This window comes from Podarcis pityusensis, assembly GCF_964106645.2.
Source record: "Podarcis pityusensis genome assembly, chromosome: 1".
Classification (NCBI taxonomy): Eukaryota; Metazoa; Chordata; class Lepidosauria; order Squamata; family Lacertidae; genus Podarcis; species Podarcis pityusensis.
The window spans coordinates 80911310-80924151 of NC_138028.1; the positions used below are offsets into that span (position 1 = coordinate 80911310).

Below are 12842 nucleotides of genomic sequence, written 5' to 3' on the forward strand. Positions count from 1 at the left end.
AACGGGAGCTCACCCCGTCGCGGGGATTCAAACCGCCGACCTTCTGATCGGCAAGTCCTAGGCTCTGTGGTTTAACCCACAGTGCCACCCAATGGGTGGGGTATAAATATATTATTATTATTATTATTATTATTATTATTATTATTATTATTATATCAGGGTTCTACATAGCGGTAGGGCTATTTCAGTTCTTTGCTCCCCATGCCAGCAATTGGGTGGAGGTGAAGACCTGCACTCAAGGGCGTGACAGAAACATGCAGTTAAGGTCAAATGCTGTTTGCCCCAGATTTGTTCTGAAATAAGAGACAACACTTATTCTGAAAAACATGTGGTTAAAAATGTAGACCATATGCCAAGCACTAAATAGCTGAACAAGCCAATGATGACCTGTTATGAAGATGGTTTACTTATGTATGTTTATGCATTTTTATCTCCCAGGAAAGCCTTCACATACAACCTTGACAGGTGTGCCTCTTTCTACCTCTCTCCTTTACAGCACAATACTATACATACAGAAATTCAGTGGGCCTTACTCACAGTTCAGTGAGTAGAGGATTGCGGCCTTAAAGAGGATCCAAAGGGCATTCACCCAACAGTGTGCAGAAACTAAATACACCAGTTTCCTTTTCTATTACAAGCAGCAACTTAGGGGTGCAACTGGCAAGCACCTGCCAGCCATGATACTTCGTAGTCCTACCTGGGTGCCTGCTGCATCAGAGAAGCTGTCCGCGTTCACAGTGTTGTGCTGACATGGGTTGCTGGAGGCAAAACCACAAAAATAGCCAGACACAGCAGAGGAGGCGCTGGGAGAGAGAGGAAAGGGCAGAGGAGGATGTTTAGTGGAGGCAACAAGGTAAGCAGTTTTGATACGCGACATTGTCATACTTTGGTACTCTCACCTGCAGCACCTTTAAAGACACCCTTTTTAATTGAGCATTCATCATAATTCATGCTCATTGTGCTATTGGAGTGGTTATACATGATTGCACCTAAAATACCATTTGCGCCTGCAAAAAAATTGCGGCGGTCATACTGCTTCATTTACAATAGGTACATGCCCCGTAATTTCCTCCTAAAATTTCATACCACGGTGGTACCAGTTTTACTTTTCTTTTTTAAAATCTCATTGTTGTTACCCTATAGTGCAAGCACCTCAAAACAACCAAAAGGCGGAACAATGTGCATATCCCTCTGCCACTGAGCTAAAGCCCTTCTCCTTTGTCCTGCCTCTGTCTTCACCATGGTTCAGGGCCGTGAAAGACGTGAAAAGAAAGAGACAGATGAACACACAGCAGACAGAAGTTCCTTGCTTGTGGGTTCTTCTGCTTTCTCCATCTACAGTTCGGAGACCATGATGGAGTCCTTCTTGCTCACAACTCCCACCTGATATTCAGCTGGCTGCTGACCGTTGCAATGTCACTTGAGGCTGCACCCCTCCCCAGAGCCCCTTGTCTTCCCTGGAATTCTTACTCACTTCATCTCCAGAGTAAGATTTGTGTTCACCGAAGTAAACTTGCTGATGGGGATGCGGTATGTGATGTTCCCCGTCCTATATGCAGAGACAGAAAACGACAGCATAACATGTAGCAGCCGCCTCTAGATGTGGTAGCTGTATCCCTCCCCATTGGAACCAGGCCACGCCGACTCCTCCAGCTCATAATCCAATGCAATCCCTGGGGAGTTATATCATGCTGGACCCCAGCTGGGAGAACAGCCTTAGGCTGTGGAAGGCCATTGTACCATCCAGCATTGTCCAGTATTGCTTGCTCTTGAGAGGGCAGGGACTCTCTAAAGCAGGAGTGGAGAACCTCTGACCTGGGGGCCACAAGCCATTCTATCTGGCCCCTGTGACTCTCCCCATGCCACATCCCTTTCTCCCTTGTTCATGCCCCTCAACAGTGCAACTCTACACCCTCAGTGAGTGTTCACGCCTGCCTGGATTGTGTTCTTGAACTCTGATAAAATTTATTAGTTGCCTGGAGGGAGGACAGAGGGGGATGAGGGGTGTGTGTGTGTGTGTAGAAACCAGCTTACTGTAGAAAGGTAACATTTACAATAGTTGTTCCACCTGCTTTTGCCTCTGGCAAAAGTGTGCTCAGAAGAGAAAGTGGCCCTGCGTCTGAGAAAGTTCCCCCACGCCCGCTTTAAAGGTTTTAGGCAGAGTTTCTTCCTAGTCCTGCTAACAGAGACACCTTTAATTAGAAACACCAGAGATTTGAACCTGGGACCATTTGTATGAAAAGCAGGCGCACTACCAGCAAGATCATATCTTCCCAGTAAATCCACAGTCTCTCTCTCACAGCAACTTGAGGATTCCGGTCAGAAGCATTCCACCTCAACGTGGCCTTCTGCCTGTGTCCAAACTTCCCCGCTGTTCCTTTACATGAACCCACATCCAATAATGATTCCATCACTAAACACAAAACCAGCTTACGCAAGTGGTCTTGGCGTGACAATAAAGATAATGCATGGGGAAATCCTGACTTGTTCATTTATCAGCTGCCTGCATTCCCCCCCTAGGAGAAGCCCAGTCTCCTGAGAACTTGGCCTAACAAAGGTTATGGCAGGACAGCACTTCACCCACCTGCATTCATCACCAGCAGCACAGGCCTGAGGCGTGATGACCACGTTGCTCTCTACAAGTGATATGGACTGGAGAACAGGAGCTTTTCCTGCAAGGGGGAAATCATCCATACAGGGAAGAAAGTTATTCTACATGGCAGGCAAAGCCAAGTCATGGGTGTTTGGAGAACCATCAGAGCTCCTAAGGCTATATAATACAGTCTTGTCCATCTGGTGCCCTCCAGATGTTGCTGGGCTACAACTCCCACCATCCCTGACCAGCTGCTGGGGTTCCTGAGAACTGGGAGTCCAAGAACCTATGGAAGGCACCAGGCTAGGGAACAATGCTGGAAGGGATTTCTAAGGTCATGAAGTGGAGGCAAAGATGGCCACCAACCTGCGTGGCTTTAAAAGAGAATTAGACAAATTCATGGAGGACAGGGCTATTGATGTCTACTAGCCACGCTAGTTATGCTCTGCCTCCATGGTCAGAGGCAGTATCCCAGTTGCTGGAAACTGCAGGTGCACAGTGTGCTGCTGTGCTCAGATCCTGTGTCAAGGTCTAAATATACAGCAAACAGTCACAAGGAAAAGAGGGGATGCTTACCCTCCTGGCTGGTGCTTCCTGTGCTGGGCTCCTCGGAGTCTGACTGGCTGATGGTGCTGCGCCGCTGCCGTGTCTGCCCAGGGGAGAAGCTGTTGCGTGTTGGGAGGTTGGAGATGTATTTGGACTTGCCTTGGATGTGGGTGAAGGGGGAGGATGGGCTGGCATTGGGGCTGCTGAAGCCCCGTGATCTCTCAGAGGTCTTTGGCCACTTTGTATGGGAAGTCACCTTGCCAGTGATTCCCCTCGATTTAGCTTTGATGTTGGTCACTGGCAGCAGTGACATGAGGCTTTGATCTGTGAAGGTAGAGCAATGAGAAAAGAATTATGGTTTGCGCTTTGAAACTGATGTAAGGGCAAGAATCCTCACTACTTTTTCTCCATACACCAAACTTATACTTACCCTCCCAACATTAAGTTATCATTGTACCTTATATGTTCAGGAAGTGCAAACTTCTGGAAACAATCCAATGCAAATCAGATAAAGGTATAGGAGTTAGTTGAACCTTCCATGTGGAAGCACACGGGGGAGGAAAGGGGACAGCATTCTGTCAGGCGAGCGGAAATGCTTTATTGCTAAGCTGAATTGTGTGTTCAAGACAGAATAGCGTTTACCTGTCCGGTTGTTGGTGGCTGGGGTGGTAGTCTCAGAAGCTGCATCAGAAGATACGTTGTTTGGAATGGTGTTCAGAAAAGGAGAACAGCACATGGAGAAACAAGGCGGGTCGAAACAGACTAATATGCTATGGGCAGGCAAGTCATAGAGCGATTCAGGCACATGTGTTGTGGCTGTAGGAATAATAATAATAATAATGAAAAAATACCAGCACCAGTTCTATGTAGGTCAGAGTAAAATGACAAAGAGACAGAGCAACACACAATAACCTCTTGCATTGTAAGGCCTGGTTCATGCAACCACTTTATTTATTTCAATATAGGCCTTCTGCATGCACATGGACTGAGTTTGTCCATTATCAGATGGCATGTATTACATTGGCCCTCGCCATTAATAGTGAGCAGAAGCTGCCCATGATGTGTAGTGCTGATTATCTTTAAAAATGAAGCTTACTGCAGTAGGGGGACAGCTGCTTCTTGGGTGAAATGGTAGATCAACCTGCCCATCATGTGAACACACAAGAGGGACCAGCCACGTTCCCCACGCCTGACTTTCCAGCTGAACACCTGACTGGCTTAGCCTGGGAGACATTTTCACAGAGACAGCCACAACTGGTACCTACCATGCTGTTTAAGGGAAGCATCATCAGGTGTGTTTGATGAGGCAGCAGTAGAAAACATAATCTGATTCTTATCAATGTTCTGACTGGACCTAGAATGCAAGGGGGGGGGGGGAATGTCACTTGAAGTCTTTACATATATATTGAAAAAATGGTATGTGTGCTAACAGAAAGAGTTGGATTAATGAGGCAGCTGAACATCAAGGTTTGGAACGGAAGGGTGCAAACAGGCTGTAGAAAGGAGGACAGGGAGGGGAAAGCAAGACAGAAAGCAGGATGGGAAAAGGAGGACACCCTGACAAAGTGTCAATGGGTGAACAGATCAGGCAAAGCCTAAAATTGCTGCCAGGTATCTATTACAACCCTCCCATCTCGACAGTCTACTCCAGGGATGGCAAATGCCCAAAGCTGAGACGGAAAGAGAAGTTCAGAATCTGACAAATGGCTTCTGACCAGGGCCCTGATCTCTCTCTAGTCCATCTCAATTGAAGAAGCACTATTTCCACCTTATGTGCCTATAGATGTCATCCCCCCCCCAGCTGTATCTATATGTAGTTGTAAACTGCATTCTGCAAGTACAGACATTCTTCCATCCACAACCTGAGGACTTGTTCCCTATGCTGATGCACAGGAAGGAAAGCCTTAGGCCTTTCTTTTCCCTCACTGGTGAGGCAGGTTAGCTATCTGCTGCAGTGCTGGCTGCTATGTAGACTTCATGCTGTGAGAGTTTTGGGCAACAGCAGCAACAACAAAATTGTTTCCAGGGTGAGGGTGGGGTTGGGAAATGCCATTCAATTCCAATGAAATTTGAAAAGGGGGCTTACTTCTGATGAAACATGGTTAGGATTGTGCTTTCAGCTGCCTAATTCCCAGCTTAGGTACTGCACCACCCAAGTGGCTCCCTCTCAGCCTAAATTTCATTGCCCTGCTTGGCTCCAGAATGTTCATTCAAACAGTGAAATGAAGAAGGGACAGGAGTAACTTCCCTGTGTGGAAAGGTCACAACATCTGCGACATTCTGGTTTAGAAAAAAGGCAAGTCAAAGAGGATGCAAGTGTATGAAATTATGCACGGTGTGGGAAAAGTGGATAGAGAAACATTTTTCTCCCTCTCGCATAATGCTAGAGCCTCGGGTCATCCAAGGAAATGGAATGTTGGAAGGTGTAGAAGAAAGGGCTTCTTCACCCAGCCCAGAGCTACACAATGAAATCCATTACCAAAAGATGTAGTGACAGCCACCAACTTGCATGCTTTTAAAGGGGGATTAGACACATTTGTGGGGGATATCAGTGGCTATGTGCTACCTTCAGTGTCAGAGACAGTTGCTGGGTACCACAAGTGTGGGAGTGCTGTTGCACTCAGGTCCTGCCTGTGGCACTTCTAGTTAGGCATCTGGTTAGCCCCTGTGAGAACCAAATGCTGGACTAGATAGGTCTTCCACTTGCTCCAGCTGAGCTCTTACATTCTCTCTCTCTCTCTCTCTCTCTCTCTCTCTCTCTGTCTGTCTGTCTCCCTGCTCTGTTTAGGAGGAGGAGTACTAAAATATAGGCAGCTTTAAAAAGAAAAAGAAAAACACAGAAGATGAAGAGTGGGTGGCATGGAAACACAAGTCATCATCAGAAAGGATGCAGCATTTACATCAACAGTATACAGAAAAAGAAGGACCATACCGTGGACACAGGGCAACTGGGATGCCAGGACCCCTGTGCCGAAAGAGAGCCAGGAAGCAAGTGGTCGGCACAGCAAAAGAACTGCAAGGCAACAGGAAAACAAAGGGGGGAGGGATGAAAGGCACAGACAACAAAAGTCACAAGGAGGGGTGATTTGGATGAGGAGGAAGGGTGGGCAGAGAAAAGAGGTGGGGAGAGAAATAAATGGAAAGAAAGGAAAACAAGTAGAAAAGGGAAAGAGAAAGATCAATCAATTATTTAGGAATAAGTATTCCTACAGTGGTGTGAACCATCTAAAACTTCTGGGTACTCACAGACAAAGAAGCTTGGAATGCTTATTCCCTATGGGCTGAATTCAATGCCATGCTATGGTGAATGTCCAGTCATCGCAATCACTGCAGCTTGTCGGACAGAACAATCCCCTTCTCCTCCTTTAGCACTGTTCTGGGGGTTCTCCCAATCCCCCCAGACCCAGTTTTGGGGGTCCAGCCAACCTTGTTGTGCAAGCAGACACCCTCACATAAGGCTTGTGCTGATGGGACTCACTGGTGAATCCCACCCCAAGACTCTGACCTTCAGTTACTGTAAATTAGCCAACACATATTTGGAGTCATGCATCTCTATATATTTCTGTATTTCTGTGTATTCACCATGCAGATCTGACATAGAATCTGACTTCCTGGGAATCCCTCAATTCATGCCAGTAAGTTGTGGTTATGGGAGAGCCAGTGCCATTTAGTGGATAGAGTGTCAGACTAGGACCTGGGAGACCAGGGTTCAAATGTCCACTCAGCCAGAAAACTCATTGGGGGTTCTCCCCACCCTCCCAAGTGGATCTTGAGGGGCATGGGGGAGTGCAAGCGGGGAAAAGTCTCATTGCACTGCTGGGGGGTCCTTGCCCTGGCTTCTGTTAGTAGAATGGGGTAGCTGAAACCAGTCCTAAATAAAGAGATTTCCCTTAGGGACAATAAATAAATAAATTCCCTCGGGGCCACATCCATAAATCACAATAAATAAAAAAATTCCTCAGGGACTATATTTCCAAGAAACAGCTTTGATGTATTCCGTTTCACTCATCTCCTGGGCAGTGTTTATTATAAGGTGCTCCTTTTCTTTACCAAGCTGACAGCCCCAAACCCCAGCTGTATTAGAGATTCTTTAAGACACCCTCCCCCCTCTAGATAACATATCTGGTCTTCTCAACACCTTCTTACACTCTTTTCCATATCTGATCTTCTAGCGCTCTTCTGGTTTGAAGGTTTCTTTCATGATTGTGCACTTTCCTACTTAGGATTTCGAAAGGAAGATGCATTCCCTTCTGAGGAAGCAAGTGACCAAAGGAGGAATGGGGGCAGGAAAAGGAGCTACATACCCTTCTATATCCACAACGTCTTCCTCATTGCGGTAGCTCAGCACATAGAGGGTAGACATGGATATCACGCTGCGAAAGAGAAGAGAAGAGAAACGGAGCCTTTGGAAACATAAACTTTCAATATTTCAGGGAGGAAAAGGAAGTTGTCTCCAAACAGGTCAGCCTTTGTGTGTATGATTAACTCAAGTCCAGGGAAATCTTTACTCCACAGGACATCAAAGAGTACATATACTCAGTGGCATACCTCGCCAACTCAGTTTGAAAGTAAAATATGGTTAGAAAGGGTACTTGCCTAAGAACAACCACCCAGAAGTGCAATTTGATTTGAAATCATATTTATTACAAGTGGACTCTGGTAGCCAGGAATCCATAGTAAAAAACAAAACAAAACAAAACAAAAAACAATACCAGGAAACACATCAGATCAGTTTCTGCATGACATCCCATGGCTGCCTATCTAACATACAGGATTTGCCAACTAAAAGAGGAGACACCAGAACTCCAAATTTCCAACAAAGCCACTTTCTAGTCTTAAAAACAAAACAAAAACAGGTTTCTAGTTCTCCTTATTGCTGCGATTATTTTGAAAAATGTGGTGGCAAACCTCACCCCCTAAAAAGGTGGGAGGAGGGAGGGAAAATAAATTTTAAAAGTCCAGGCTCTTCAACTTTACTGCAAAGTGATTCACTTAATTTTCTTCTGATTTCAGGACAATAACTGCAGTTGCCATCAGTGCAGTTGTAGCAACCAGCAATACACTGGACAGGCTCAGCCGTGTTCATGAAAATTATATCCACACTTTTGTCACATGCAACCTAAAATAGGTGGATTTTATGACTGAGGTACATTTCACTGTGATTCTATGGCAACAATCAAGAGACAAGAGCACAGTGCTAAGAAGAAAGCACTCATCGCTTCACCTTCATTTGGGATGAAACTGGCCCACCCCTAGATAAGCATAACCAGATAAGCATTCACTCACAGGCCAGAAGCCCCCCCCTAATAATAACAACAACAACAATAATAATAATTTGTTACTTATACCCCACTCATCCGGCTGGGCCTCCCCAGCCACTCTGGGCAGCTTCTAATAGGATATTAAAAACACAACAAAACATCAAACATTAAAAACTTCCCTAAACAAGGCTGCCTTCAGATGTCTTCTAAAAGTCAGATAGTTGTTCATTGCCTTGACATCTGGTGGGAGGGCATTCCACAGGGCGGGCACCACTACCAAGAAGGCCCTCTTCCTGGTTCAAATTCTCAGTTCTGTGCACCACTCATCTGCTGAGTGTGGCCCAGGTGTGCAGACACCAACCTGAATGCCATGATGATCACCAGGGCAATGATGGTGCCTTGAAGGAAACGTTGGCTGATGCATGCTTGGTCCGTGACCACAGAAGGGGACTGCACAAGACAAAGGGGAGGGAAAGAGAACCACCAGAAATTTCATCAGAAAGTTATCCCTGTATTCCTATTCTGATCTTTCTGTGTCGTTCTTTTGGGGATAGCAGGCTGTAATGTGCCCCTTCCTCACTGACCCTCAGGTAACTGTTCACCCACCCTCCCCAAGAAAGAGCCAAGATGTCTGTGGAGGCTTTGGTACCACATTTCAGAAGGCTACTAAATAAAGGAAATAAAGGAGAACCCTGAGTTGGTGAAGGAATTATGAAATGCAATGAAAATGCAGACTTTTTGAAGAGGAAACAGAACGCAAATTATTCACAAGGGAAGGTTGCTGGATGAAGCAGGAATGCAAGAGTCAGCTCAGACACCAGGGAAAAAATCAGATCAAGGAATGCATCATGTATACAAAAATAGTTCTCAGCCCACGGAGACCATAAATATCACCGTGCAAGCGTTTTCAATTTGTATGTGCTAACGTTCACCCAACACCTTAACAAGCAGCCTCAGCAAACACAGCTTGGTTTGTGGGACTCAGAGGCAACCATTCGATTCCATCTGCACACCATGATGGTGAGGTGCTGCACAATCAAGAGCCCCAAACCCAGCCTACAGAATCAGCAGCTGTGTCTCCTTTCAAGCGCCAGAACCAGCTGCAGTAACACAAACGTGCCTCATGCACATGAGCAATCACAGCTCAGATTACATGTGTCTCCCTTACAAAGGCTTCTTACCTTGCTGGACATTTTGGGGGGCCTCTTTTTGTGTGGCACACTTCCTGCACGGCTGAACTGACTCCCTGCTTGGCTACAATGAAAGGAAAGTTAGGATGCACCCAGATCAGCACTCCTTATCATATTTAATTTCACTTCATTCTGCTCCTCCTCCCTCTCCCACTACCAATCTGTTTCTTAACAAACACTCTGTATTCATAATTTTAGCACGTATACGCACAGACCACAATGAATTTGGTGCCGCTTTCTGGAGAATGGGGTGATAACCCAATATAGGATTGTGAAGTAGTCAATATTTGTTTTTTGCCAAGGAATAGGTATCTAGCTGGTTCACAGGTATAAACTCAACACAAGTGGGAGGGAATAAGGTGCAGCGAAGGGGTCCTTATATGAAGGAGAATGTCAGGGTGCTACCAGAGAGGGGTTTAATTAGCAAATGGGTCATTCACAACAGTTTGGGTTTTGTTTTGTTTTTAAACTTACTGGGTGTCTAGTGAAGGTTTCTACTACTTTCACTATTCCTCTTTGAAAACAGAGTACTCTCTGAAACGGATTTTTAAACTGGGACTTTTAGATGCAGATTTACAGGAAAGTCATCTTTAGAGAGTATAGATGCTTGCTCTAGCTGAAGATCTTATTCCTGTGGGAGAGGACTAAGTAGACAGAGTCTTCTGAATCACTGGGACACTCTCTGTTCAGAGGCCTGAACTGAATACTTCTTCTGGCACCATAAGAGGCAGGAGAAGGGATCACAATATTTGCCCTCCCATTATTAGTGTGGTAGAAGAGGCGTCAGTGGAGGAACAAGTTTTTTAGCTTGAGTACGTATCTGAGCATACGTCAAAGTTCTTTTTGCTTTTCTACCAATGCATTCCTATGCTTACTTACTCAGATGTTCAACTGTGTTGAACATAATTTATTCCTAAAAGTGTGTATATCATTGCAGCCTGCGTACCAACCCATTTACTCAGAGCTGTATTGTTGAAACTACTGAAAAGACGTTAGAATATTAAATTTACTCCCCTCTCTTTGCTTTTTTTTTTTTTACACAGGTCTCTGTAGTACCTGAATGCTCCAGAGCTAACAGTTGATTTCATACTGTCCAGTCGCTTGAGTTTGGCGAGTTTATGACTCCATCTCTCCAGTTCATCAATCCGGGTCTCCAGGTTATCAGTCAGTTTGCAAAGCTCTTTCACAGCCCCTACATTTTCCATGAAAATGCGCTCCTAGCATGGACAAAATAAACACTCTCTTTGGGTGTGCTCAGGTCCTCACATTATGCCCTTAGTTTTTGGTGAAGTACAATCATTCCCTAACCTCAAACTGCCCCCCCCCACTGCCGCCACCACCACCCTGCTCCTTCCATGCAAAGGCAAGAGCACCTCCATCTCAGAAAGATTGCTCTTTGATGCCTATAATCTACTTATCACCGAGTTAACAGACCAATTTTATGCATGTTTCCTCAGAAAAGAATGCCAGTGTTTTCAATGGAGTTTCCTCCCAAGAAAACCTACATAGGATTTCTGCCTTAGACTTTGCCCCTGGATACTTAACACCCCCCTGTGTCTCCCACCAGAATGGTCATCAGAGGGCTGCCTTCTGGGACTGCTCTGTGTGCCTGAGGGTCTGGGTCTTTGAGGGCAAGGAAAGAAGCATTTTCAGTCCTTGCTCCCCAGCTTCAAATTTTTCTTCCAGAGTGGCCTGAAAACCCTGAACAAATATCTCTCAATCTCTTTCTCTCTCCCCCCCCCCCCCCCAATTTCAGCTTTGGCTTTGGTTTTGCTAAAAATATATAGAGTGGGGAATGATGCCCGAAGAGTCTGTCATTCCTATCAAACTTGTTTTCTGTTTGTTGCTTGCCTCCTCTTCTAAGGGCTCCACTCACCTTATTCACCACTAGGAAGTTCTCTACAGTCCTCCCACTGGTAAAGACCATGTCCCCAGTATCTTTCACTGCTTCTGGGAGAATCTCCCTCACCTCCTGAGCAATGACACCTGAACAGAAATGGGAAGCATGCATCACAGTGGCTCTGGGCCACAAAATATAAATGCAACCTTAGAATCCCAGAGGCACCTGCTAGGATCAGGTATGAGGGAGTTTAGACCAATGCTGGTAGGGGACTCTGTGATGCACATACCTCCAGCTATATACTGTATGTATAAAATATGCTGCAGGAGAAAACAACTCAAATGTAGCCTATGGGAGGGTAGAAATAAGCAAGTAGCTAAGGGTAGCTTCACAATTTATAAAGCAAATATGTGTTCCCAGGCAGGAGGATGCGGCCCACACTTTATGTCAGCCTCTGCTAACCCGGCAGCTGTCAGATTTTTTCACTACAGCTCCCATCAGTCGTACCCATCATGGCCACACTGGCTGGAGATGGTTGGAGTTGTAGCTCAAAACATCTGGAGGGCGCTAGGTTGGGGAAGGCTGCTTTATTTGTCTGCTGCAGAAAACCTCCCTGCAGCCTCCCTTAGTGAAGACTGATAATCAGGGCATACGTAAATCTGTTGGTGGGGCTTAAATAATTAAATTGTTTCTCCATGCAAAAGGAATACCTGCACACAGAAAGCTAGCATCTGGAAGAGACATGTGCTACTTCAGGGGTCATTATCCAGTTCAGACCTGAGATCCACCTTTAGCCCAAATGTACTTTGTGAGACCCATTTCTTGATTTTTACCATAGATACGTACAAACATTGCAGGGGGTTTGACTAGAGGGAGCCTCAGGATCCTCCCAACTCTACAATTCTATGATTCTATGAATGACAATGACTGCGAAAGACCAAAGCATTTCCCCCAAGCCCTGCAATACTGGGGACTTTCACTAACTGTGACCTCGAAGTAGAGTGTCATATATTTGTAACATCAGAACCAATGATCAGATGACACATACCGTATACATACAATTTAGTATGCCTAAGGGGTGTTTCGCAGAAAGACAGGAAACACTATTATGAAGGTCCCAAGTACAGGCCAACAGTGGGTATATGTTAAATCGTGGATATCCTGATTTGGGTGAAAGTGGATGTTGACACTTTTGCTAGCATTAAAACTCCTGAACAACAGAGGTGCAAGGATGAAGCTCGGGGTCAGTGAGAGGACTGTACCTGTCTCTGATGTGTTCTCCAGGCCTACGGTGGCAGCAAACTCTGGCTTGTAGTTATAGTGCACCAGTCGCATACGGGAGATTCTCTTCAGCTGTTCTGTGGTATCCACCTGAAACCATAAGACCCACAATCATGACCTTGGACTGCATT

The 12842-nt window shown here is 45.6% G+C and overlaps 1 protein-coding gene across 5 annotated transcripts in view; it reads right to left on the reverse strand.

Moving 5' to 3' along the window:
- Positions 1 to 12842, reverse strand: part of MYRF (myelin regulatory factor) — a 94907-nt gene that overhangs the window by 2725 nt on the left and 79340 nt on the right. For 3 of the 5 annotated variants that reach the window (XM_081021896.1, XM_081021895.1, XM_081021899.1), the window contains 13 exons: positions 12693 to 12801; positions 11467 to 11576; positions 10647 to 10807; positions 9582 to 9654; positions 8762 to 8850; positions 7444 to 7512; positions 6072 to 6152; positions 4405 to 4493; positions 3782 to 3955; positions 3170 to 3463; positions 2585 to 2672; positions 1475 to 1549; positions 698 to 803 (listed from right to left, as the gene is read on the reverse strand). In XM_081021896.1, the coding sequence (XP_080878022.1) occupies positions 698 to 803; positions 1475 to 1549; positions 2585 to 2672; positions 3170 to 3463; positions 3782 to 3955; positions 4405 to 4493; positions 6072 to 6152; positions 7444 to 7512; positions 8762 to 8850; positions 9582 to 9654; positions 10647 to 10807; positions 11467 to 11576; positions 12693 to 12801 (1518 nt within the window). The remainder of the gene's footprint in view (positions 1 to 697; positions 804 to 1474; positions 1550 to 2584; positions 2673 to 3169; positions 3464 to 3781; positions 3956 to 4404; positions 4494 to 6071; positions 6153 to 7443; positions 7513 to 8761; positions 8851 to 9581; positions 9655 to 10646; positions 10808 to 11466; positions 11577 to 12692; positions 12802 to 12842) is intronic. The other 2 variants (XM_081021897.1, XM_081021898.1) reach the window with 1 other exon arrangement.